Raw genomic sequence first — 25,937 nt, forward strand, 5'->3', positions numbered from 1 at the left:
ACGTGATCCTATCCTAGAACTATAAGCCTCTTTTTAATTGACTGAAATTTAAAATCCATTAACTTTATTTCTGGATAGCAAAAAAATGAGAATTTTGAGATATTCCCTAAAAGGGCAATTCGTTTCCAGACCTTCTAAAACATATTCCACACTCCCTTTCTCCTAGAGCTCCGCCTTCCTTCAAATCACCTTTTTTTTTTTTTTTTTTTTTCGGCTGGAAATCTCGCGAGAGATCGAGTTCTCATGAATTCTCCCAGGAGTCTCTGCTCTTCCTCTTCTCCCTAAGCGGCCTGAGGTGAGTGTTTGCCGTGTCTTCCTGGCTGCTGAATCCTTCGGTCATCGCCGCCATCCTGGCTTCGGTGGCGTTGATGTCCATGTCCCCGGGAGGAAGGCTTCTGCGGCTACTGACTCTTCGCTGAAGGGGATGTCCCTCGGTGCAGGGGAACGTGTCGGAGCAGAAGGCCGCGATGGGCGGGAATGGGGGTGGCGAGGGGTACGGGCGGCCTGTCATCAGTGCCGTTTCCTACTCCCGAGGGCCATTGTCTTTCGGTGAGTGCTGGCTGAGTACGCGGCGCGTGTGTGGCTGCAACGAGAGAACGTTTTGGGGGAATAAAAGTCGGGCTGAGCCTTCATCCGTTTGAAAGAGTGTTTCAAGTTCGATGGCCCTTAACGTAATAGCCCAGAAGTACTGGGGAGACGGCAGCACCTTCTCCAGAGAGAAGCGTCCTGCCGCGCCGAGGCGTCGAATCCTTTTACTCCTGAGGGATCCAAACTATTTTCCTTCAGAGGGAGAGGGCTGCTGAGGTCCGTGTCACTAGTCTGTCGGCACTGCCGCAGGCCCTAGTAGATGGAGGGGGAGAAAGCACTGGAGAAAAGGATGGCCGCGATGATGGCACTTCTTAGGACACCTTTGGATTAACCATGAAAACAAGTACATTCTGAGCGGCTGTTGGTAGTAGTTCATACATACTTAAACTGCGTCGGTGACCGTAAATTCCTGTTGACAGAATTCCTTCCCGCTCCCTTCCAGGTGACCTCTGAAAATGGTTCGCTATTCGCTTGACCCAGAAAACCCTACGAAATGTAAGTGAACAATATATTCCTTATTTTGGGGGGGTAAAAGGAACAATGAGATACCCAAAATTAACCAAAACTTCTTGTTTCTTAGCATGTAAATCAAGAGGTTCAAATCTTCGTGTTCACTTTAAGGTATGGGAACCAACTTTTACGTTCTAAGAGTTGTGTCACGTGTTCCAGTGAATTTCCCCCCCACCCCGTTCTGAAGAGATGACTGCAGTGATGGGTTTCTTAGAACACCTTTGGATTTACCATGAAAATTAATCGGTTCTGAGCGGTTACCTTCAAGATACTGATTCTGTAATCATCATATAATGAGCACTTGAAGATTCAAGGGATTGGGTAAAACTAAGAACTACTTAAACCAGTGTAGAGAAGAGAATGGGACATAATACAGTTACAAGGTGATGGGATTAAAACGTACTACAGTTAATAGGGGTTTGGGATTTGTTTTCCCTAACTTTAAGCCAATTCTCCCTGGCTTTAAAGCACAGATTTTTTTTTTCTCTCCACATTACCTCACCTCAAGAATGGGAAGTCTTTAATTCAGTGTTGACATTTTGAAAAAAAAAGTTTACTTGAAGAATTATCATCCTTTAACAAGGTTAACTCAGTTTTTACTGTCTATACTTAGAACACACGTGAAACTGCCCAGGCCATCAAGGGTATGCATATCCGAAAAGCCACCAAGTATCTGAAGGACGTCACTTTACAGAAGCAGTGTGTGCCATTCCGTCGCTACAATGGTGGAGTTGGTAGGTGTGCCCAGGTGAGAGCTCTTAGTTGCTATCTGTAATGACATTGTAACAGAAAGTGGTAGGGTGGGGTAAGAATGGTTAGGATCTGCCTTCAATCGGGTTCTTTCTGGTTGCTGTGATGACCAACTTAGGACACCTTTGGATTAACCGTGAAAAAAAACTGTGTTCTGAGCAACCTTAATAAAATAAATTCATCTTGATTGTAATACTGATTTAAATCAGGGGAAATGACTAATCACCTCTCTTGGATTTCTTTCAGGCCAAACAGTGGGGCTGGACACAGGGTCGGTGGCCCAAGAAGAGTGCTGAATTTTTACTGCACATGCTTAAAAATGCAGAGAGTAATGCTGAACTTAAGGTACCCAAACCATTAACATCTTTATATGTATACGACTTGGATGGTTGTTCAATTACTGTTGCTGTTGTCCAGATTTGTTTCTTTGTCTTGGCTTCTCAGTAACTAAATTTCCCTTTTTTTAATCTCCACCTCCAATTTCAAGAAGACCAAAATTTTGTCTGTGAAGATCTTCAAAAGCATGGTCTTAAGTCTGTTTTCCCCTAGTGCAAGCAAAAAAACACCATTTTCTCTCATGTATTTTACTCAAGGGTTTATAACCTTTCTGGTATCATAGACGTTTTTGGTAGTATGACTTGTGAACCTCAAAAAAAAACTTGTAAATGCAAGCAGTAGAAATCTTGGTATTAACAAAGGAACAAAAAGAGGTTCCCAAAATGATTGCCTTAGTAATGGTTAATGTGGTTTGTTGCCTATGTTATAATGGAGAGCAGGTTAAATGTGAGATTTTAAAACAATGAATATAGTCAACAAAGCAGGGTCTGTTTTGCTCATTATCCATTACCCTTTGTATTTGGAAATCTAGGCCAGAACTGGAGCTAATGTAGGTCTGGCTGTAACCCTTCTAGCTGCCAAACTGCACTGCTAAAATCTTGTTTTTCATCAATGCTTAGAAATTGACACTACCAGATCCACTCTCCGCAATGACTTCTAGGGAGGCCACTTAAACTGCATATAGCATTGAGTTTTCATAGTTAGATTTAAGGAAAGATGCTTAGAATAAAGGTAGAAGCAAACAACTGTTTGAACAGATATGCTGTGTAGAGTCAGAATTGCCTTGTAAAGGTGGGGACTTGGTACAATGATGGGGTTTGGGGTGTTGAGATAAAGATGTTGATTTGATTTTGTTCTCCCTCTTGCCAGGGTTTAGATGTTGATTCTCTGGTCATTGAGCACATCCAGGTGAACAAAGCCCCCAAGATGCGGCGTAGAACGTACAGGGCTCATGGTCGGATTAACCCATACATGAGCTCTCCCTGCCACATTGAGATGATCCTTACTGAAAAAGAGCAGATTGTTCCTAAACCAGAAGAGGAGGTTGCACAGAAGAAAAAGGTAAACTACTTTCATTGATCAGTTTTATTTGTATTTTTTTTATATATTTTGTTATATCAGAACTATAATTATCTGGCTTTTCTATATTTCATTATATGAGAACTATAATTATCTGCTGATGGCCCCACCTATATGTCTATAGCCACTTTAAATGCAACATGTGCAAAAAAATGGGCCCTTCCCCTCTCCCCACCTCTTCAAATAAGCTTGTTTTCAGTAACTCTGATCCCATTCAGTTCTTTAAGCTGGGAACCTGGGAGTGATTCTGGACTCCTTCCCTTTGTGCCTAATGAATTTATCTATTGATTTTTGTTGCTTAAATGCATTGTCTTCCTTTTTTTTTTTTTTTTTTTAAGATTTTATTTTAGAAAGAGAGCGAGCTGGGCGGGAGGGGGGCAGAAGGAGAGAATCTCAAGCACAGAGCCCCACTCCAGGCTCGATCTCATGATCCTGAGATCAGGAGCCAAAACTAAGAGTGGGACGCTTCAACACTTAACCAACATAGCCACCCAGATGCCCCTATTGTCTTCTTGTTGCCACTTACACATGGTCTCCCTGCCCTCAGTCTTCACAAACTCCCTGCTTACTCTATAATTTCCTTACATCTGTTCCTCCCTCTATGCCAAAGGACTCCCTTTTACATTGTTGTTTCCTATTTTTCCTGAGCTACAACCTATTCAAGATGTAGTGTGAGTTTCTCCAGGAAACTTGTAACAGACCTTTTATTTTTGTTTCTTTCCCAGATATCCCAGAAGAAACTGAAGAAACAAAAACTTATGGCCCGGGAGTAAATTCTGCAGAATAAATGCAAATAAAAATAAAAAGAGAATGTTGGTGGCCTTTTATTATCAAACATATTTCAAGTATCTTCGCAAAATGGATCAAATGAGTTTTCTGATTAGAACTAGAAAGATTATTGTTTGTCCTGTGCCATTAATTTTGGTTCATTAAATAATGCTGTTTTGAATTTCTTGGTGCTTTGCATTATGGAATTTGAGCATGGGCATATTTCTGAATTTTTTTCCAACCACTTTGAGATTGAGCACATTGTACAATTAACCCAATTACAGTTCAGTAGGTTTTATTATATTCAATTATGCATCCATCACCAGGCAAATTTTTGGACATTTTCATTATCCTAAAGAGGAACCTTGGCAGTAGTTTGCGGTCACTCCTTAACAGACCCTATCGTTCTGAGCAACCATTATGTAGATGTCTATGTAGATTGGCCTTTTCTGGACATTTCATGCGAATGGCCCTTTGTCCCTGGCTTTAACTTTGCGTAACATTTTCATTTCTCTTGGGTCTAACCAAGAGGCAAAGCTGTGATACCAACTGTGAGGGTTCCAATTTCTCCAGTTGGCTTACCGCTTTCCTAGTTGGTGTAAAGGGGTATAGCCATTTATTTAAAACGCTTAAAACAACTGAATTTCCGGCCCTTTTCGACAGAGTGAGGAGTCGAGCCACAGCTGTGCTGGCTAACAGCCTCGCCCTCACATGCAAGTGGAGTAACTTTCCCAAAGGTGGTAAACCACTGGCACTGGCGTTAACGTAACCTTTCCTCAATGCCTTGGATCTTGCTGCAGCGTCCGGGACGGGAAAGCCCTGCCCTTCCCCGCCGTCTGCCGGGTTTTGAGCTCTTGGTGGCTGCGCCGGAAGCCGGGCCGCGCCTCCGCTTGGGCGTCACCGTTACGTCCTGTGCGTCCCCCGGCTGACGCAGGCACGCCTTTGTCGGCCCCTTTTGCGGTGCCCATTGGCTCTGCGGCAGCACGTCCCTCCCTCTGGAAGTGCGGACATTTACGTTCGGACCCGTTGTCGCGGGTGAGTGAGGCCGGGTGGGCTCGGACTGGCGGCTGGGGGGTCGGGCGGAGGTGGGCAGTGGCCCTGGTGCTGTGGAGCCGCTTTGCAGGCTCCAGCCCGGGCGGCGCTGAACGAGCCGCACCCGCTCTGGTTCCCCCACGGCCCGCCGGCGCTCTCCCGGTGCATCCTGCTTCGCCCTCCAGACTCGCGCCCCTGCCTCGGTCTACGGCCACCCACCTGCTGCCCTGCGTCCCACGTCTCCCTGTCTTCTGTGCGTTTATTCTCTTCCTTGGCCTGTATTGTCGGCTTCATTTCGCTCTCCTATCATCTTCACCACCGTTCGCTCTTACTCTCCTGTCTTTTCAGTCGTCTTGGACTCAACCTGCCCCGTAAAATGATGTGCTAAACTGGGTTACTTGAAGGGAGGTGGCGTTCCCCCACGGTACCTGCCCGATTTCAAATAGAGCCTCAGCCATTTCCTCTGTATTCCATTGTTACCTTGTGCGAACCCGAATGAAAGAAAATCCCTCTCCTCCGACAGTTTCAGTCCATTTTGCTCGCTATGTTGTACTATCTGAGAATTGGTTTGATGAGAACAAATAAAATATTTTATCAGTTTATCATAGCACCTTCTAGACCCTTATAAGCCATATTTTCCACATGTCTGAAGTAAAATCTTACCCCAAAGAGTCATGTAAGGATTAAGAAAGAGATAAAGTACAGTTAGTTTCATTATGAAGAGAGCTAACAATTTTTATACAGGCCATGATTATGACATAAGTGGTAGCCCTTGTTCTTGAGAAATTATTTAAAACACAATAATTAGAAGTAGGTGAAAATGAATCTGTGATGGACTACCAGTCATTAACTTAACCTAGTCCTGGGAACACTCAGTTGTGAAGGGTTTAAGTTGGGTTTTGAAAGCTTAGGGGAATAACTTAATCGTATTTTTGTTAGGGAAAAAGGCAAGAGCGTTGAGCTAGGAAACCAGAATTGGGAATTCTAGTCTTAGCCAACTCTAGTTACTATTTAGCTCTGTGTGAACTTTGGACAGGTTGCAACTTTTGGATCTGTTTGTGTGTTGGGGGCGGGGGTAACAGCAGTTACATAGTACTTAATATATGCACACACTCTTCTGAGCTTTATATTCGTTATTGACATATCTGATCCACATTTACATCCCTAGGAGATAGGCTATTGTCTTCATTTTCCACAGGAGGGCATCAAGGCACAGACTCCTTAAATAATTTGCCCCAGAACACCATCTCGAAAGTGGTGAAAGCAGGTCTCAAATCTGGGCAGCTCCCAGCCAGTCTGCTCTGATTATTAGGCTGTGGTGCCTGTAAGAGTGCCAGACCTAAACCAGATCACCTCTTAAGGCTCTCCAGAGCAAGTTCTAAATGTCTGTGGCCAAAAAGAATGATTCCTTGAAAAATGCTGAAAAAGACTCACTGCTCATTTTGACTTACTTTAATCAGAAAATATGCTCTTTAAAATTCTAAAACAATATTTTGGTAAATTCTTAAATTGTTGCTTTAGTTTGACCAGGAGACTCTTTTAAAGAATCCAACTATGGGGCGTCTGGGTGCCCGCATGGGGCTCTGGGCTCGGCGGGAAGCCTGCTTCTCCCTCTCCCACTCCCCCTGCCTGTGTTCCCTCTCGCTGTCTCTCTGTCAAATAAATAAAATCTTTACAAAAATAAAGAATCCAACTATGAATCCTTTATAAAATAACTGATCGTTCCTTCGTATACATTTATATGTTTGCTTGTTTATATCTTATAATTCATTTCAAAGCGACATTTAGATTGGGTTATCTATACCACTGCTCGTTTGTATTGTGAATAATTTTAAATGGCCTTAGTGTAGTCATGGTGCTGACTCCTTTGACAGCAAATGCTACTAAACTTATAATATTTTGGAAAATAAATTTTAACATCCTGAATTATTAGCTTTATGCACTGTTCTGAAGCTTCTTAGTTTTTCAGGCCTACTCTAAGAGATTAAAAATTTCAGTAAATTTAAGAGGTCTTTGGTTCAATAGTATATTATGGAAGTAGTATTGGTTCTTTTTCAAGAAATTGCTGATTTGGAGAAATTCCAAGATAATTTCTAATCATCGAGGAAATTAGCAGTGTTAACTTTTTTAAAAAAGATTTATTTATTTGTGAGAGAGCACCCACATGTGCGTGGGGGGAGGGGCAAAGGGAGAGAATCTCAACTCCCTAATGAGCGCTGATTCCCAACTCAGGAGCTTGATCTCACCACCTGAGCTGAAACCAAGAGTCGGACCCTTAACTGACTGAGCCCCCCAGTCTCCCCTAGAGGGAGAATTTTTTGAAATGGACAGTGTACTTAAAACAATAATAGGGGCGCCTGGGTGGCTCAGTCGTTAAGCGTCTGCCTTCGGCTCAGGTCATGATCCCAGGGTCCTGGGATCGAGCCCCGCATCGGGCTCCCTGCTCCGCGGGAGGCCTGCTTCTCCCTCTCCCACTCCCCCTGCCTGTGTTCCCTCTCTCGCTGTGCCCCTCTCTCTGTCAAATAAATAAAATCTTTAAATAAAAAAAAAACTAATAATACCAAATAAAATATTTTTATTAGTTTACCTAAATTGCTATTAAAAAAAGCAAATATATCAAAGAAGATTTGTTGCCTGGGAAAGTCCAGCTGGTTTGCAGCCTACAGGTCTTCCAAAGTGATACCTTAGTGAATTCCTTATTACAGGATTTGCCTTAGCCTTGGAGGTTTAGCTAATCAATACTGTCAGTCTCCGAAGATGATGAGGCTGGAGTTTTTGAGAATTACATGAGTTGATAAAGGCAAAGGGCCTAACTGCCTAGTACCCAGCAAAAGTTAGTGTCTTTCCTTTATCCTTACAATTTATGGTTGGGAAGCAGTGACTGGAGAGGTTTGGAGGCAGCCACCTCACTGTTATTTTCACGTCTACCACCTCTTGTTCTTTACAGAGAGCAGCACTTTTATTTAATAGATTTGTGCTTTTAGCTAATAAATGATTTAGGTTTTTCCTTTAATGTAGAAATAGTCCTTTCAAATATCTTCATCTAGGTAAATTCCTTCAGTCATAAATCTGTGATGAACTGATTTGTTTTTTCATTCATGTCAGCCGTTCAGGAACTCCAGCCTGGGAGGATGGTGTGCATTCCTTGCATCGTCATTCCGATTCTGCTCTGGATCTACAAAAAATTCCTGGAGCCATACATATATCCTCTGATTTCCCCCTTTGTTAGTCGTATGTGGCCTAGAAAAGCTCTTCGAGAATCCCATGATAAAAACAAAGGCAAGGTAGACTGTAAGGTAAGAACATTAAAATACCTTGAACAAGGGCAGGTGATGAGGGTGGTACAGTCAGGGGGAAATACTTGCCTTTGAAAAGGCAAGTTTTTGGTACCAGAAGCTTCGTTAATGTGTCTTAATTTTTTTTTAATTTTATTTATTTATTTATTTATTTATTTATTTATTTATTTATTTATTTATTTAGAGAGTATGAGCTGGGGGAGTGGGGTCGGGGCAGAGAGAGAGAGAGAATCCTAAGCAGGCTCCACGCTCAGCATCAAGCCCTTTGTGGGGCTCTCTCCCACCACCCTGAGACCATGACCCGAGCCTAAACCAAGAGTTAGACATTCAACCAACTGAGCTGCCCAGGTGCTTAGGCTTAATTTTTTTTTTTTTTTTGGTAAGATTTTATTTATTTGACCAAGAGAGCACAAGCAGGGGGAGCTACAGTTGGAGGGAGGGAGAGAAGCAGGCTTCCCGCTGAGCAGGGAGCCCGATGCGGGACCCAATCCCAGGACCCTGGGATCATGACCTGAGCTGAAGGCAGACACAACCAACCGAGCCACCCAGGCGCCCCAATTTCTTTTTTTAAAATAAGGGGTTTGGTGTGTTTTTTAAGTAATTAACATGTGGTTTAAACTAAGGTTTTAAACTGGACTTCTGATTAGTGTGTTTGTTCCTTGTCTTAATGCCAAGATAACAACCAATATTTCTTGGCTGGTAAGAATAATAGTAAATAACTAATGGACGAGAAGAGATGATACTAAAATATGCCAGTTTCACTGATTGATAACTTTGGTCAGAAATTTAGTTGGGAGGATCATAGAGATTTCTAAAAAAACAAAATGAAGTTATTTTTTAAAGTGAATATTTGGACAACCGTTTTTAGCATTGGTTCTTGTTAAGTTTGACTTCACTTGTGTTCTCTCCTAATTTAGCCACCCTGCACATTTTTAGAAGCAGAGTTTTTTCATTCTGAAATTTGTTGTCAGTTTTTAAAGAGAAGATTTCTTGTAATGAGTTGTAATATCTAAAATGTTTTTTTTTTTAATTTTAGGACGCAGACATAAATGGATTATCAACAAAAGGACCAACAGAAGTCTCTGATAAAAAGAAAGACTAAAGTGATTGTTCCAAAGGATCTCATTGTTTTAAAAATGGACATGATAATATGAAGCACCTTGCTTGTAATTGTCTCTGACCTTTTTCTCTGAGACCAGAATTTGGGATAGATAGCTTACTTATCTGATACTAATCAGGAAATACATGGTATTTATATTTAAAATGTGTTTAGTTATATTTAATGATCTCATTCCTGAGTTCCTGTTTCACTGAAGTAGCTTCCATTTCTATTATCGTAGTTATGAGTAAATAGAAGGTTTGTGCCAGTAGAGACTGCTACTAAACCAGTACTCAAAAATCCTTGGGCCTCTAACTTTCATTCAGGCTCTTTGAATTTGAGCAGAGTACAATGTTACCGTGCAACAGTGCAGTGAGACTGCAGTGCAGTGAGACTGTACAGTGAAAGGAATAGGGGTTTGGGGAGATGATGAGATTTAATTACTGTCCAATACAACGGAGCAGCCTACTTCTGAGAGTAGTAATTCCTGCTTATTGCTCTGAGGAAAACAGAAAAGACAGGGAAATCGGGGAAACGCCTTTGAAAAATGGAATACCTTTTACAGAAATATCTAATGTATATTATAAAATTCTAATCCTTGTTGCATTTCTTATGTTCTTACAAAGTATATTAAATATTCAGTTTAGTCTGTGGTTCTTTTTTTCCTTTACAGGTTAAATATTTAAAACGGATATTTTTTGCCATACCAGAAAGCAGAATTATAGTGTGATAGCATCTGGATAGTGGTGAAACAATAATCATTTTTTTTTTTAAAGAGTAGATTGTATCCATTCTTGTTGCATAACAAGACACTCCAGAATTTAGTGGTTTTTAACATGGGACTGGGTAGTTCTTTACTGCTCTGGGTCTCCATTTGGTCTTTCATCCCTGGGCTGCTTCACATTAGTGTAGGGATGTATAAATATTCAAAGATGATGAGCCTTATCTTAATATTGTATGTTTATTCCCTATGGGGTTAGAAGGAAAGGTTAAAAGGAACTCCTGCTCTTGAAGTCCTCGGTCCTAACTGAGGCTCTATTAAGCTGCATGTATGGTCAAGCCGTTGATTCATCCTGCATTTCATTTGATACAGATCAGTAGTTTTCAGTTTTTCTGCTCCAACCCACCTGAAGGATAAAATCAATCCCCTTTAGCAACCATATTCAGTTGATTAGGTTGTGGTGGGGTTTTTTTGCACAGGATAGCCGCTTTTTTTTTTTTAAGGTAGAAAAACTATATTATAAAAATAGGAGATGTTGGGACACTTGGCTGGCTCAGTCAGTGGAGCTTGCAACTCTTGATCTCGGGGTTGTGGGTTCAAGCCCCACGTTGGGTGTAGAGATTACTTAAATTCTCTAAAAAAAAAAAGGTTCATAGTAAAAGAATGCAAGAGCAAGTTAAAGGAACAGTTAATGTTCTTTCTTTACCCTTATTCTAGCTCCACAGATGTAACCACTGTTAGTTTTCTGTGTACCTTCTACCAACTTTTTATTTTTTTATTTTTTTATTTTATTTTATTTATTTCTTTGATAGAGAAAGAGAGAGCATGAGAGGAGAGAGGGTCAGAGGGAGAAGCAGACTCCCCGCCGAGCAGGGAGCCCGATGCGGGACTCGATCCCAGGACTCCAGGATCACAACCCGAGCTGAAGGCAGTCGCCCAACCAACTGAGCCACCCAGGCGCCTTTCTACCAACTTTTTAAAAATTTTTTTTTAAGTAGGCTCCACACTGGGTGTGGTGTCCAGTGCGGGGGCTTGAACTCATGATCCTGAGATCAAACAAGACCTAAACTGAAATCACGAGTCAGACATTTGACTGACTGAGCCACCCAGGTGCCCCTCTAACAACTTTCTTAGTTTGTTTTTATTAAATATATCATTTTTAAAAAATAACATTGTAAGGCTTATAATGTCTGTACTCCCTTAGTCCCCAAAGGCATTACTCATTTAGCTGTTGCTGTGTCTTCTCTTTTATCTCCATATTTCTAAATAATACATACATATATGCTGCTAGTTTTGGAGTTGTCAGCTCTTAACTGACTTTCTGCCATGGTTCAGACACCGCTCTCACACTGTAAGCGCCTCTACTTCTCCCACACCTCCTCCTAATATGTTTCTGTAATTTTTTTTTTTAAAGATTTTATTTATTTGACAGAGAGAGACACAGCGAGAGAGGGAACACAAGCAGAGGGAGTGGGGGAGGGAGAAGCAGGCTTCCCGCGGAGCAGGGAGCCCAAAGCGGGGCTCTATCCCAGGACCCTGGGATCATGGCCTGAGCCGAAGGCAGACGCTTAACGACTGAGCCACCCAGGCGCCCCCCCAAGGTGACAGCTGCTTAAGAAGCAAAGACTATGGGAAAACTTAAGTGAAGCAAGAGGTTAAAATTAAGAAGGTAAGAAACTAGGGAAATGGAAGGGTCAGTGTATGGTAGAGTAGTCACAAAATATACTAACGACTCCAAATGTTGAACTGGTAGGGACTTTTGAGTACATCTAGGCCAATGCTCTCATTTCTACTATGGTTAAGGGAGGTAGCCAAGATGCTGGAACAGGGCAAGAGTGGGGTCTCCTGTAGGACTGCTATGTACAGTTGTGCTGAATGTGCACTGCCCAACTTCAGAGGGCACCATTCACATGGACAACAATGTAAATGATGCCCTTAGACCTATGCATTGCACACACAGAGCTATCGACAGAAGTCCTGCTCCGGACTCGTAATTTAGCAGGTGAAGTTTCGTTTGGTGTTTCCTTTGGCATGTTTCCTTGGTGTGTTCCTTTTCTATCGCTGCATAACAAATTATCACAAATTTAGTGGCTTAAAACAGCACAAATTCATCACCTCACAGTTTTTGTAGGTCAGAAATTGATGTGGTGTGGCTGGATTCTCTGCTCAGGGTTTCACCAGGCTAAAAACATGATGGCCAGGTCCACAGTTCTCATCTGGGCTCCCAGGCCTGCTGGTTGTCAGCAGAATCCATTTTCTTGCTGTTGTAGGACAGGTCCTGGTTTTTCTTCTGGTCGGCTAGGGCCCACTCTTAGCTCCTAGAGGCTGCTTGTAGTCCTTGGCACATGACTCCTAATCCACTATGACTGGTATTCTTACAGAAAGGAAATTTGGACACAGAGACACATGCACGCAGAGAGACTACCACAAGAAGACGAAGGCAGAGATTGGGGTGACGCTTCTACAAGCCACGGGACTCCAAAGATTGCCAGGAAGCCGCCAGCTGCAGGGCACGGAACAGATCCCCCCTCATGGCCTCTGAAAGAACCAACCTTGCCAACACCTTGATTTCGGACTTCTGGCCTCCAGAACTACAAGACAATAAATATCTATTGTTGAAATCACTCAGTTTGTGGTACTTTGTCAGAGCAACCCTAACACACCCAGGTTTTGCTACCCACTTTGGTTGGAAAGACGAAGTAGCTCTGAGGACGTCAGCGTGGCTCTCCACATACTGCTGGTGTTGGCCAATCGAGCTCTGAGGGGGCCTTTTCCGGTGAGTAAGCGTGGGCTCTGCAGCCAGACTGCCTGGGTTTGGGTTCGAATTGTCACTTGCCAATTTTGTGACGTCGGGAATTCTATTTAACTTTGGACTGTAAAATGGGGATCGTAATGTACCTATTCCAGAGGGTCATAATGACCAGTAAGTTAATACACCTGCAGCTTCAGAACCGTGCCTGGCCCAGGTAGCTGTTTTCCAGTTGTGACTCACCCTGATGTGTCCCCAGCGGGAGGGAGACTGTGACAACTGCCTGGTGTGCTGCCTCCTCCCCTAGCTTTGTTTCTGCACAGCTCCTCTCCGAGGATGGCCGTGGGGAACTGTGGTGGTCTGGCAGGCCCAAGCCCTTCTCCCCAGGCTCAGCCTCAGAGCTCCGGGTAAGGGCAGATGAACAGGGACCCTGAGGCACAGGTGTGTCGCTGAGCTAGGGGAGGGGTTGGAGGGACTGGAGAGGTAATTGTGTAGCCTCTCACTCAGCCAAGCGACAGCCTGGAGCTGAGGAGTCACTGTCCGTGGAGCCGTCAGGCCCTCCGCGGCGGTGTCTGAGCGCGAACAGCCGGCGTTACTGGGCCTTCGGTAAGGCCTTAGAGGATGCTCCGTTCGGTCCTCAGCTTACTGCCTCTGTGTCCTCGGCCGAATCCTCGCACGTCCCTGGCGCTCAGTTCCTCATCTCTCCGGTGAAGGGACTTGGTTAATTGCCAATGTTCCTTCCCAGTTGTAATTTCTTTCTTTTTTTTAAATTTTATTTATTTATTTGAGAGCGAGAGAGCGAGAGCCCAAGCAGGTGGGGGGAGGGGCAGAGAGCGGGAGAAGCAAGGCTCTCCGCTGAGCAGGGAGCCCGAGACTCGATCCCATGACCCTGGGGTCATGATTTGAGCCAAAGGCAGATGCTTAACCAACTGAGCCCCCCAGGCACCCCCAGTTGTAATTCTGACTACCTGTTCAACCAGACTCAGCTTGAACACACATGTAGGGATTACAATCTCATGTTTCTCCCAGGTGGGCCATTTCACTATCAATAAGCTAACTTCCACTTAAACTATTGTGAAGTGCTTTCCAAGTCAGTAAGTACCCTTTTCTCGCAGGGTTGTTTGGAGATTTAAATAACAGTGCACAGCTCAGAACAAACAGCCCATAAGGTGAATTGCTACTTGTTAGTACCGATATCCTTGTCAGTAAGTTCTTATATGGAGCTGAAACCCGTATCCTATCACTTCAAACCTTTGGTCCCAGTTTGGCTCTCGGGGGCGACACAAAATAAGTCTGGTCATGCCTCCTGAGAGCAGTTACTTATATCAAGTCTTAGTCTAGTTGTTCATACTCAGTTCCTCCAGCCATTCTATATCTGACATGACTTCCAGATGTCTCACCAATCTGACTGCCCTGCCCAGATGATCTAGTTCTGGTTAATCTGTATCCCTCTTCAGAGGAATGCCCAGGGACTGGCAATGACAGCATGTGAGTTGATTACCATCTGGACTATGCAGGTGAAATAACATTTATTTTAAAAAGGCATGTAGAGCACCTGGGGGGCTCAGTCGGTTAAGTGTCCAGCTCGATTTCAGCTCCGAGTCCTGAGATCGAGCCCCCTGTCGGCCTCTGTGCTCAGCGCAAATTCGACTTAGGATTCTCTCTCTCCTTCTCCTTCTACCCCTCCCCCTGCTCGCTCGCTCGCTCTCTCTCAAATAAATAAATAAATGAATAAAATCTTTAAAGAAAAAGTCATGCTACATGCATTACTTAACTCTCATAGCAACTGTGAGATGTGAGTGGGGTATTACTGTCTTCTCTTTTACAGAGAAGAAAACTAGGCTCAGAGAAGTCAAGTAGCTGTTATGGACTGCATGTTTGTGTTCCCCTAAAAGACATAGATTTTATTTTTTTTTTAAGATTTTATTTATTTATTTGACAGAGAGAGAGACAGTGAGAGAGGGAACACAAGCAGGGCGAGTGAGAGAGGGAGAAGCAGGCTTCCCGCGGAGCAGGGAGCCCGATGTGGGGCTCGATCCCAGGACCCTGGGACCATGACCTGAGCCGAAGGCAGCCGCTTAATGACTGAGCCACCCAGGCGCCCAAGACATAGATTTTAAAACTAAACCCACATGGGGTGACATTAGGAGGTGGGGTCTTTTGGAGGTAATTAGGTTTAGATCAGGTCATAAGGGTGGAGCCTCTATGATGAGGCAAGTATTTTTGTTTTTTTATTTTTTTAAGACTTTTTTTTTTTGAGATAAGTGTTCCTATTAGAAGAAAGGGGAGCTCTCTTTCTCCACCATGTGAGGATACAATAAAAAGATGCTATCTGCAAACCAGGAAAATGCTGTCACCAGACGCTGGATCTGCCAGCGTCTTGAGCTTGGACTTCCCACCTCCAGAACTGTGAGAAATATGTATCTGTTGTTTAAGCTACCCACTCTACCCTGCTCTGTTAGAGCAGCCTGAACTGGCCAAGATGGTAGCTTTCCAAAATCATTCAGCTCATAAGTTAATGGAACCCGGGCTTAAATACGGATCTGACTCCAAAGTCTGCTCTTCTTTCTCAGGGCATTGAAAATCTGAGCACTGTTCTTGGAACAGGTTTGAAAATATAATCTCTAGGTAGTCTTGATCCTGCTTGCGGCGTGGCCTTCTGTTAGGCACTGGTCCTCTTTGGTTCTTTAGGTTCTAAAAAAAGAGTCAGCCCCTAGTAAAAGGTTTGTTCAGTGTCCATAACCAAGACCATTTGATGGTTTGGAGAGCCGTTATATTCCTAAAAGGCTGTGGTGGCATTTAGCACTTCTGGAATAACGTCTTGTTGATTTATTTTTTAAAAATTTATTTATTTGAGAGAGAGAGGGAGAATGAGCGCAAGAGAGAGAGTACCAGTGGGAGGAAAGGCAGAGGGAAAGGGAGAAGCAGACTGCCTGCTGAGCAGGGAACCCAACGCAATATGGGGCTTGATCCCAGGACCCTGAGATCACAACCCGAGCTGAAGGCGGACACCCACCCAACTGAGCCACCCAATCTTCTTGTTGATTTAGATCCGTTCTGTGTTTGGTTTTTGTTTGTTTTATTACCAAAGGAAATTTCAGTTTTGCAGATGTAAATCTTGTTATTAAGATGATGATGAAAATTCTGGTCCTGGTAGTCCTGGGTGATTAATTTTCACATTTATTTCTCAAAGAGCTGTTCCTTTGGGGGCTAGATACCAGCTGTGCTGGCTAATCTTGTCCTTCATGGCAATTTAACCCAATTTTTAATTGTATAATGCTCGTCTCCTCCACTGGACCTTAAACTTCTTGAGGTCAGGCTCAGGTCTGAAGCACAGTGCACACAGAATTGCTAAGTAAATATGTGTTGGACGATGGAGCGAAATGGACGTCCTCAATCAGGAACACCAGTCTTCGTCTCAAGTAGCTCTCTGAAAAGTCTCTGAGTAACGAGGGGCATAAAGAGGTTATGCAGGACTGCAACTTAAGACACCATAATCTTTCCAATGCCTCACTTGATATTTCACTGCCTGACTGGCTTTCCTGGGTAACTCAACATATTTCTGGATATAGTTGATTTTCAAAATAGCCTAACCAAAATGTGCTGGGAAGGTGTAAGTCTGCTGCTGCAAAATATAAAAACGGCATGCCTTCTAAAGCGAAGTATCATTTTCTTTGTACGTTTTCTGTTTTACAGTTACTTTCTAAGTAGGATGAATATTGGTACAGTCTCAGATTGAAAATGTGTTGGGAAGACAGGCAGCCATTTGGAAGTTTTCTTTCTTAATTAAACTTTTTATTTTTGAATGTATTCATTTTGTACTGCTGCTATAATAAGTTACCACAGATTTAGTGGCTTAAAACAACACACATTTATTATCTCATATTTCTGTAAGTCAGAAGTCTGACACGATTCTCACTGAGCTAAAATCAAGGTATTGGCAAGATTGGGTTCCCTTCTGGAGGCTCTAGGGGATAATGTTTCCTTGTCTTTTTCAGCTTCTAGAGGCCATTGCATACATTCTCGGTCTTTTGCCATCTTCAAATGTCTGGTCCTCACATTGCATCACTTGATCTTCTTACAGAGCCATATTTATTTATTTTTAAGATGTATTTATTTATTTTAGAGAGAGTGAGAGAGAGTGCATGAGCAGGAGTGGGAGAGGGACAGGGAGAGGGAGCGAGCGAATCTCAAGCAGACTCCCTGTTGAGGGCAGAGGCTGAGCCAGTTGCAGAGCCATAGTTATGACTCTGTTGCCTTCCTTTCACTTGTCACTTTTGTGATTACATTAGGCCCACCCTGATAATCCTGGATAACCTCTCTATTTGAAAGTCATCTGATTAGCAACCTAATGCTATCTGCAACCCTTTGCCATGTAACCTAACATAGTCATAGGTTTAGGGGACTGAGATGTGGATGTCTTCAGGGGGACCATTATTCTGCCTACCACACGGAATAATTTTAGATTTACAGAAGAGTTGCAAAGTACAGAGAGTTCCTGTATATCCTTCACCCAATTTCTCTTAATATTAGTATGTTCTATAACTGTAACACATTTGGCAAAACTAGGAAATTAACATTGGTACAATACCCTTTTTTTTTGAAAAAAAATTTTTTTAAAAGATTTTATTTATTTGACAGAGAGAGACACAGCGAGAGAGGGAACACAAGCAGGGGGAGCGGGAGAGGGAGAAGCAGGCTTCCCGCTGAGCAGGGAGCCCGATGCGGGGCTTGATCCCAGGACCCTGGGACCATGACCTGAGCCGAAGGCAGATGCTTAACAACTGAGCCACCCAGGTGCCCCAGTACAATACTCTTAACTAAACTCCAGACTTCATTTGGATTTCATAAGTTTTTCCACTATTGCCTTTTTTGGTTCTAGGATCCAACTAGGACACCCAGTTGCATTTAGTGGGTTTTCATGACTTTCCTGCTAGTGTTTCTGCACCAACTACACACTGATGTAATCAAGTCAAAGTTATCACGATAGTGGTTCTGGCAGTGTTGAGAGATGGTGACCAAGATAATACTTAGCACCTTGCACGTATAATAAAAAGTTTGTGAAGGATTGCTACTCCAACTCATGCTTCATATACTGGGAAAACCATTCCTAATCTAACACTCTGATTTATGATGATTGCCTAGCAGTATTATGACATTTACTGAGGAATACTGGCAAGACACTTTTTATCTCAAGCTATCCAAAACATATTAAAAACGGGGGGGGCATTAAATTTTAATAACAGGTTTGCCTCAGGTAGAATGAATAGTTTCTTGGTCTATAAAGCTAGTTCTGAAGAGAGGCTCACATTTATTTCTAGATCATTTTGGGGTAGGGAGAAGGTATAATTTTTGGTTCCGGGAAACATATTAAGCACTTTGAGTTTGATTTGGGGGCCTCTCTTTTCGCTAAGATTTAAAAACAAAAATTATAAAACTGTACACGTAACATATTCATCGCAGGAAAGATAGGAAACAGGGAAAAACGGAATTTTTTTTTAAAGATTTTATTTATTTATTCATGAGAGACAGGAGGAGAGAGAGAGAGAGAGAGAGAAGCAGGCTCCCAAGGAGCAGGGAGCCGGATGTGGGACTCGATCCCAGGACCCTGGGATCATGACCTGAGCCAAAGGCAGACGCTTAACCATCTGAGCCACCCAGGCGCCCGAAAAACGGAATTTAATCGCATAGGATCTCATTCCCCGAAGTTTGTAATTAATATTCTGATAGCCTTTTCCCCCCTTTGTATATGTGTGTACACATATATAATAAACATAAACATAATTCATTTATGAAAATTGGGTATTATACATACTGTTTCCGCTGGATATATCATGAGTGTGTATCCCTAGTATTCTTTAGAATGGCTACATAGTAGTGCCCACCTCTTTTCAGCTAGGCTCCCAGGTACCTTGTGTTTTAGTACGTTTTCCTGAAATAATCCTGCAAGCTCAGGGAATTTATTGGCAACAGATGCTAGAAAAGTATATGGAAGATCTGTATGGTACGTCTCAGAGTACAGTTGACACACTGATTGTAAAATGGAAGTAATAGTGATATCGGCCCCCGCGTTACTAGAGAAATAATACTGCATAGCACACAGAAAACAACCCATAACGTGACTTGTTTATTATTGTTACTGATTCGGCAATAGTCCTGTATGAGAAGAATTATCACCATCATCTTGTATGTATTTAAGACGAGGAAACTGATGAGAAAAACTCAAGGACATATATCAGTCTGGTAACTTCAGCTCATTTGACTTCAAATTCCATTCTTTGGGCTTTGCACTGAATCGAAACTCTTTCCTATGGGACCTACCCTTTCTGTAAATAGTGCAGTTAGTTATAGAACTGCTACCTGACTCCATTAAGAATTACTTTCTGAATGTCAGCTCTCGACAAAAGGGTTTGAAAAGAATAAAGATAGAGATAAAGAATAACACACCCAAAGATACATTATTTTCCTGTTTCCAATTTCTCAGAGCCCTACAAGGAACTGCTTGACTTTGGGATGGTTACCCAAGTTGGAATAAACAGAGGCCTTAACAAAGCTAAGCCACCAGAACTACTGGTGTGGGGTGAGCTTAACCATCTGAGCCACCCAGGCGCCCCGCGATGGGTAAAAGGGATTAGCCGCTTCTCGAATTTGCCACGTGGCTTTCCAGTGGCCCTGGACGCGCTGGGGGGGAGGGGGGGCGGGGGTGGAGAAACGCCTAACATCTGAAGGACCACATTTCCCAGAAGTCTGCGCGCCGCGCGCCACGTGACCGTCGGCCGAAGCGCGCCCGGCCGTTCGGTCCCCAGCCGCGTTCTCGGCCGCTTCCCCCTTCTCTCCCCGCCTCCCGGCCTCCGCACGGACGCGGCCGGGGCGGGAGCCGAGCCCGAGTCGAGCCGGAGCTGGAGCCGGAGCCGGAGCCGCAGAGACGTGGAAACATGGAGGCCTGAGCCGGCGTGCGCCACTCTGGCTGCGGCGGCGACGGCGGCTTCTTCCGATCCCCCTCTGCCACCCGCTCCTGTGTCGGTGGAGCTGGAAGCGGATCTGCCCTCCGGCTGAGACAGGTGGGCTGTGGCGCCGCCCCCAGCGGAACGGCCCTGGAAGCCCGGCGGGGCTCCCAGCCCCTTGTCGGAGCGGGTTTGCGGACACCCTCACCTCCCGTCGGCGGGACAGCTCCGCCGGGGCGGAAGAGAAGGTGCTTTCCTGCCAGTGGGGGACTGGGCCACCCTGGAGGGGCAGTGCCTGGGCCGCGAGAGCCGCCCGCATCTTCCCCCGCCCCCTTCCAGGGCACAGTGGCACTGGAGGGTGAGGGAGTGTGTTAGTCAAGAGTGAGAGGGACCTCTGTCCACGTCTAGTGTTAAGAGTTGGGATACCAAAAAGCAGGTAGATAGAGGCATCGGGAGATGGGGCGATGTTTGGTCTGACAAATGGGCGTGTAATGGGCAGGGTGAGCAATAGTGTTGTTGTTGTTTTTTTCTTTTTTTTTTGACGTACACATTGTTACGGAGAAGTAGTTCACATACCATAAAATTCATCCTTTAAAATTACAATTAAAGTATAACTCAGTGGTTTTTAGCATATTCACAGGGTTGTGCAACTATCTAATTCCAGAACATTTTTGTCGCCCAAAAAAACTCGTACCCAGTAACAGTCACTCTTTATTTCCCCCTTGCCCCACTTCCTGGCTACTAGCAACTGCGTTTTAACCGAAAGGGTGGGAAGTTAGCCCAGGTGTTTGAGAGCTGGTGGCAGTAGTGGGTGATAAAGCTGATAGCAGAAAGTACTGAACTGGGGTAGAGGAGTGATGGGGTGATTGTGATAGGGCCGGCAATGGGGTACACAGAATGGACGGACTAGGGGTTTAGATGGAGTGGGACCCCTGAAAGGGGAGAGGGGAGGTTGGAGGGAGAGGTATGTAGAGAGAAAGTTCTGTGTAGACCGGGGGGTTGGAGGCCGTGGAGGGGAATGTGATCTTACAGAGGAACCCAGGCCTTTGGTCTGATGGGTGGAGGGCGCAAGAAGGGAACCGGAGGTGGAAGGGAAGAGATCTGTAGGAATAGGGGAATGGTTGCTGCCGAGCATGAAATTTGTAAATATATAGATTTCTAGAATGATTATTCTTGCTTTGTAATTTTTATCTTAGATAATTCTCTTGGCAACTCAGAGTGGCCAAGTGTAAATATTTCCATTCTGCAGATGAAGAACCAGGCTCTTAGAGGTTAAGTGACTTGCTGAAACTTTTAAGGTTAATAGGGTAAAATGAGTTGGGGATTAAAGAATAATTGATTAAACTATAAGTTGCAGGTGGCTTGAGTGGCAGATACTTGAGAGAGGCAATGTCACAGGAAGGAGATTAAACTGTTAAATATATTGAGTCTGTATTATTATGATAGAATCCAAGGACTTTGTTTTTGTAACTTTTAAATACAGAACAGTTTAAATATTGAAATAATTTTAACATCCCCCATGTACCCATTACGCAGCTTCAACAATTAGTAACTCAGGCTAATTTACTTTCATCTATTCCCTTATCCATTCCTATCCCCACTCTCAACTATTTTAAAGCAGATCATAGGCATACCATTTCATTTGTAAATATTTGAGTGTATATCTGTAGAAGGTTGAGTCACTCTTTTTAATATGCCCACATTACTATTATCACATCTAAAAAAATTAATAGTAAGCTCTTAATATCAATATTTAGAAGGACTTATTTTTAAAAATGTAGCATCCATTTGATACAAGGGAATTACACAGTGCAAACACTTTGATGTTTGACTCTCTAAAAAACATGGTATAATTGTTTCCTGGTTTTTTTCCAGTTGCTCCTGTAACCCTGTTTCATTTTCTTGGTTGATATGGTTCATCCTTCTACAAAAAGTTCAAAGAATTGTCACTTATTGTCACTTTGGTTGGCATTTTATTTTTTATTTATTTTTTTAAAGATTTTATTTATTTACTTGGCAGAGACACAGCGAGAGAGGGAACATAAGCAGGGGGAGCGGGAGAGGGAGAAGCAGGCTTCCCGCCGAGCAGGGGGCCCGATGCGGGGCTCCATCCCAGGACCCCGGGATCATGACCCAAGCCGAAGGCAGACGCCCAACGACTGAGCCACCCAGGGGCCCCTTGGCTGGCATTTTAATTAATGGAGTTTTCATGAGAGCAGGAGAAAAATAGAAGTGAAATACCACATGTGCAAATTTAAAAGAAAATGAGATATACTTGCACAAATAACTTATGTCTCATTGCTCTAAATATTTGGGCAGTTTGATTATACTTTTGTAGATACTTTCACATGTTGTTAGAAGTTGTTTACTATGTATTAATTTTTTTTTTTAAGATTTGTTTTAGAGAGTACAAGGTGAGGGAAGGAGGGACAAGGGGGAGGAAGAGGGACAAGCAGATGTGGCACTGAGCGCAGAGCCCCAAGCGGGGCTCGATACCAGGACCTTGAAATCATGATCTGAGCCGCCACCCAGACACCCTGTGTGTGTTAGTTTTCTATGCCTACTGTAACAAGTTACCACAAATTTAGTGTCTTAATACAAATTATTTTAAAGTTCTGTATTTTGAAGTCCAAAATGGGCCTTACTGGGCTAAAATCAGTGTGTCAGCAAGGCTGTGCTCTTTTCTGGAGGTTTCTAGGGGAGAATCTGTTTCCTTGTCTCTTCCAGCTTCTAGAGGCCACCCCTTTTCCTTGGTTTGCAGCCCTTGTGCTCCATCTTCAAAGCCAGCATCTCTTCATGCATTCTGTAGTAGGTCTCTGATCACGGCTGGGAAAGGTTAAGGACCTGTGTGATAAGATCAGGCCCACCTGGATAAGTCAGAAGACTTTCCCCCATCTCAAGGTCCTTAACTTAATTATAGCTGCAAAGTCCCCTCTGCCAGGTAAGATAACAATCACAGGTTCCATAGATGAGGATATAGACATCTTCGGGGGCTATTATTCTGTCTACCATGTTTTGGAACATTTTGCTGAGACTTCCTAGGTGAGGTGACTTCCTTTGCTGCTACAAATTCAATGTGTCATCTTTCACTTTAGGTAATGGGTATGTTTAGCGATGGAGAGGACCACTCCATTTTCCTTTTTAGTGACTATGACAAACATGGGAAGTACCTCTGCGCTTGCAGTGTAGGTTTTGGTAAAATGAGACCTTTAAAAGTAATTAAGCATAAACGCAATGTGACAACATGTAAAGTCTTTATTTCGTTTTGGTCTCCTTATATTTATGTTTTTTAAGTATTGTATACTTGTAATCAGAGTGTGTGTAATAATGCTCAGCGTCTACTGGGGCAGTGATGGTTCCTCCCGTTGAGAGGTCCCTCTGTCCCAGTGGGTGATCGTGGCACCCCCAATTCAACAGGAAGACTTTTTTTTTTTTATTTTGGAGAGAGGGAGTTGCGGGGAGGGGCGGTGGGACAGGGAGGGAGAGAGAACCTCAAGCAGACTCCACGCCCACCATGGAGCCGGACACAGGGCTCAATCTCACGACCCTGCGATCACGACCTGAGCTGAAATCAAAGTCGGATGCTTGACTGAGCGAGCCACCCAGGCACCCCCAGAAAGACTCTTAAAGTGAGAAAATGTGCAGGAAGAATGAGCTCCCGACAGACTGGGGCTTGAGGCCCCTTCTGAACTTTTTTTCTGTGACCTGGTTTGTTGAAAAGGGCTGTGAGCCTGAATAGGTGAGGGGCCAGATGTCTGTTGCTGCTCATCCTTTCCCAGGACGGAGAGAAGACTGAGTCTTGGAGGTAGAGAGGACTTTAGGAAATCCTCTAGTCTGGTATCCTGCTTCCCGAGGGGGTTCCGCATTCCCCCTTAGCTTTCAAGACCTCGACTATGACGGGGTGTGAAGGCCCTGGCTCCGATGGTGGTGTGTTTCAGCGTACCACTTCTCAGTTAAGTGTAAGGGGAATTGTTCACTATCTGCTCCCGCCTTTCAGCTTGTTTCCCCTTGGCAGGTTCTTCGTGGAGGTGATGCTCTGAACTTCTACTTAAAAACTGCATGTAAACAGTGTGTAAGTTATCGACCGGTATTGACTTATTTCTAGTCAAAATAAGCTAGTAGGGTTGAGAACAACTTTACAAATAGGTCTTATTTACTATTTTGTTCTTTTTTCATTTCTTTAAGGAAGTTTGGTTGGTACTTTTTGATCTTCTCTAGTTTTTATCATATTCTTTAAATATGCAGACACCACGCTGGGGTTGCAGGTTTGGGGTGGGGCCGGGTGTGTGGACAGAATGAGTTAAGGTGGTCAAAAGGTATAAACTTCTAATTACAAGTCATGGGGGTGTAATGTGCAACATGGCGACTATAGTTAATAATTATTGTATATTCGAAATTTGCTAACAGTAGATCCTTTACGTTTTCATCATAAGAAAAAATTGTAATTATGTATGGTGATGGATGTTAACTAGACTTAATTGTGATCATTTTGCAATATACGCATATGGAACATTATGTTGTATGCCAGAAACTAACATAATGCTACATGTCGTTTTTTTTAAAGGTATTTATTTATTTATTTATTTATTTATTTGACAGATACACAGCGAGAGAGGGAACACAAGCAGGGGGAGTGAGAGAGAGAGAAACAGGCTTCCTGCTGAGCAGGGAGCCCGATGCGGGGCTCGATCCCAGGACCCTGGGATCATGACCTGAGCCGAAGGCAGACGCTTAACTCACTGAGCCACCCAGGTGCCCCATGTCAGTTATATCTCAACTTACAAACAAAGCAGGGGTGCTGTGTGGCTCAGTTGGTTAAGTATCCGGCTCTTGGTTTCGGCTCAGGTCATGATCTCAGGGTCATGAGATCAAGCCCCACGCTGGGCTCCAGGCTCAGTGTGGAGTCTGCTTGGGTTTCTTTCCCTCTTCCTCCCCCCCTGCCCCTCTCCCAGCTGGCACACACCGCACTCTCTCTAAAATAAATAAATGAAAAAATGCAGACACTAAAAGTGGCTGTTAATTCTCCAATAAGGACACTGGAAGAACGAAACAGTACACATTTTGTGTGTCATATGACTCCTAATTTCTTTTTTAGATTGATTCAGTCACTGAATCTTAACAATTCTTTCAGAATATCTCTTGCAACCCTTCACCTTAGAATACCTTTTCTTTTTTTTTAAGATTTATTCATTTATTTTAGAGAGAGCGTGCACGCGCGGGAGCAGAGGGAGGGGCAGAGGGGAGGGAGAATCTTAAGCAGACTCCCTGCTGAGTGCGGAGCCCAACTGGGGCTCGATCTCATGACTCCTTGTTATGGTAGACGAGGTGCTCTTCCTCTTCCTCCTCTCTCTTCCAGCCCTTCCAGTAGAGATACGTGAGAATTCTTGGCTAATTTAGTGCTCAGTGTTTACATTGCTAGGAGTACATAAGTAGTGCTCACTGCTGAGCTGAGTAATTTACCTGGTTTCCCTGCTCCCCAACCCCATTTGCTTATGTTTTCATGAACATTTTACTAATTTTTACAAAATACTTTGAAAGGCCTGTGGGGATTGGGGCCCAGGAAACTGATGCAAGATGTTGCTATAGCCACTGCTGTTGCTGTGAGCACGGAATTGTTTGGTCGCTATTCCAGAGGCTTCGTGGCTTTGTTAGTGTGCGCGTGAGATAAAATCTCAGATGCTTCACACCCAACTCGACAGTGTCTTGACTTAACACCCCTCTGTTTTGTTCGTGCTTGCTTTTTGGAGCTCCTGTTACTAATATATTAAGACCTTCTATCTAAGTGGGTCTTCTAAGCTTACATTTCCTGTTTTCCATCTGTTTGTCTCTTGTTCTTTATTATGGGAGTTTCTTTGACCTTATCTTCTTTCTGTCCAGTTTTTAAAACAACTTTTCAAGTATCTTTTCTTGTCCTTTGACTGTTTCCTTTTTTGTGACATCTTGTTCTTGGTTCATGGAAGCAATGTGGTATAGTGGTTTCTGTACCCAGCCTGCCTAGGTCTGAAACCTGGTAACGCCACTTTCTAACTCTTTAGTCTGGAGCAAGTCACTTAATCTTTCTTTG

The 25,937-nt window shown here is 43.6% G+C and overlaps 3 protein-coding genes and 3 non-coding genes across 9 annotated transcripts in view; all 6 read left to right on the forward strand.

Moving 5' to 3' along the window:
- The first annotated feature begins 530 nt into the window (after window positions 1-530).
- RPL17 (ribosomal protein L17) lies at window positions 531-4,213 on the forward strand. Its single transcript, XM_028098344.2, has 7 exons — window positions 531-549; window positions 1,031-1,083; window positions 1,169-1,209; window positions 1,712-1,846; window positions 2,095-2,193; window positions 3,055-3,246; window positions 3,990-4,213. The coding sequence occupies exons 2-7, from the start codon at window positions 1,044-1,046 to the stop codon at window positions 4,035-4,037; spliced, it is 555 nt and encodes a 184-aa protein (XP_027954145.2). The 5' UTR covers window positions 531-549; window positions 1,031-1,043; the 3' UTR covers window positions 4,038-4,213.
- LOC114205137 (small nucleolar RNA SNORD58) lies at window positions 882-947 on the forward strand. The gene has a single exon (XR_003608333.1). It is a non-coding gene; the product is annotated as a small nucleolar RNA SNORD58 (small nucleolar RNA).
- Window positions 1,292-1,356, forward strand: LOC114205138 (small nucleolar RNA SNORD58). The gene has a single exon (XR_003608334.1). It is a non-coding gene; the product is annotated as a small nucleolar RNA SNORD58 (small nucleolar RNA).
- LOC114205136 (small nucleolar RNA SNORD58) lies at window positions 1,946-2,011 on the forward strand. Its single transcript, XR_003608332.1, has one exon. It is a non-coding gene; the product is annotated as a small nucleolar RNA SNORD58 (small nucleolar RNA).
- A 765-nt stretch (window positions 4,214-4,978) lies between the features above and the next one.
- On the forward strand, window positions 4,979-12,804 carry CUNH18orf32 (chromosome unknown C18orf32 homolog). Of its 4 annotated transcripts, XR_015766963.1 has the most exons (5): window positions 4,979-5,067; window positions 8,170-8,360; window positions 9,397-9,526; window positions 10,993-11,849; window positions 12,562-12,804. XR_015766963.1 is itself a non-coding variant. In XM_028098345.2 (3 exons), exons 2-3 carry the CDS (start codon window positions 8,196-8,198, stop codon window positions 9,460-9,462), a joined length of 231 nt encoding a protein of 76 aa, XP_027954146.1. In that variant the 5' UTR covers window positions 4,979-5,067; window positions 8,170-8,195; the 3' UTR covers window positions 9,463-10,105. The 4 variants fall into 4 exon arrangements, 1 of the variants encoding a protein (XP_027954146.1); XR_003608307.2 differs by having other exon boundaries at window positions 10,993-12,804; XR_003608306.2 differs by lacking the exon at window positions 10,993-11,849.
- Window positions 12,805-19,701: 6,897 nt separating this feature from the next.
- DYM (dymeclin) overlaps window positions 19,702-25,937 on the forward strand; it is a 339,132-nt gene continuing 332,896 nt past the window's right edge. The window contains exon 1 of the mRNA XM_028098349.2: window positions 19,702-19,990. The gene's annotated coding sequence lies outside the window, so the exon portion shown is untranslated. The remainder of the gene's footprint in view (window positions 19,991-25,937) is intronic.

This window comes from Eumetopias jubatus, unplaced genomic scaffold (genome assembly GCF_037043125.1).
Source record: "Eumetopias jubatus isolate StellerSeaLion01/CBP00866 unplaced genomic scaffold, mEumJub1_p1.0 scaffold_16, whole genome shotgun sequence".
Taxonomy (NCBI): Eukaryota; Metazoa; Chordata; class Mammalia; order Carnivora; family Otariidae; genus Eumetopias; species Eumetopias jubatus.

Excerpts from the sequence above, each read along its gene's own strand:
- RPL17 (XM_028098344.2), top strand. The coding sequence starts at position 1,044 with ATGGTTCGCTATTCGCTTGACCCAGAAAACCCTACGAAAT. Across the intron at positions 1,847-2,094 it reads GAGTTGGTAGGTGTGCCCAG|GCCAAACAGTGGGGCTGGAC; the intron begins GTGAGAGCTCTT and ends GATTTCTTTCAG. Across the intron at positions 2,194-3,054 it reads AGAGTAATGCTGAACTTAAG|GGTTTAGATGTTGATTCTCT; the intron begins GTACCCAAACCA and ends CCCTCTTGCCAG.
- CUNH18orf32 (XM_028098345.2), top strand. The coding sequence starts at position 8,196 with ATGGTGTGCATTCCTTGCATCGTCATTCCGATTCTGCTCTGGATCTAC. Across the intron at positions 8,361-9,396 it reads AAGGCAAGGTAGACTGTAAG|GACGCAGACATAAATGGATT; the intron begins GTAAGAACATTA and ends TTTTAATTTTAG.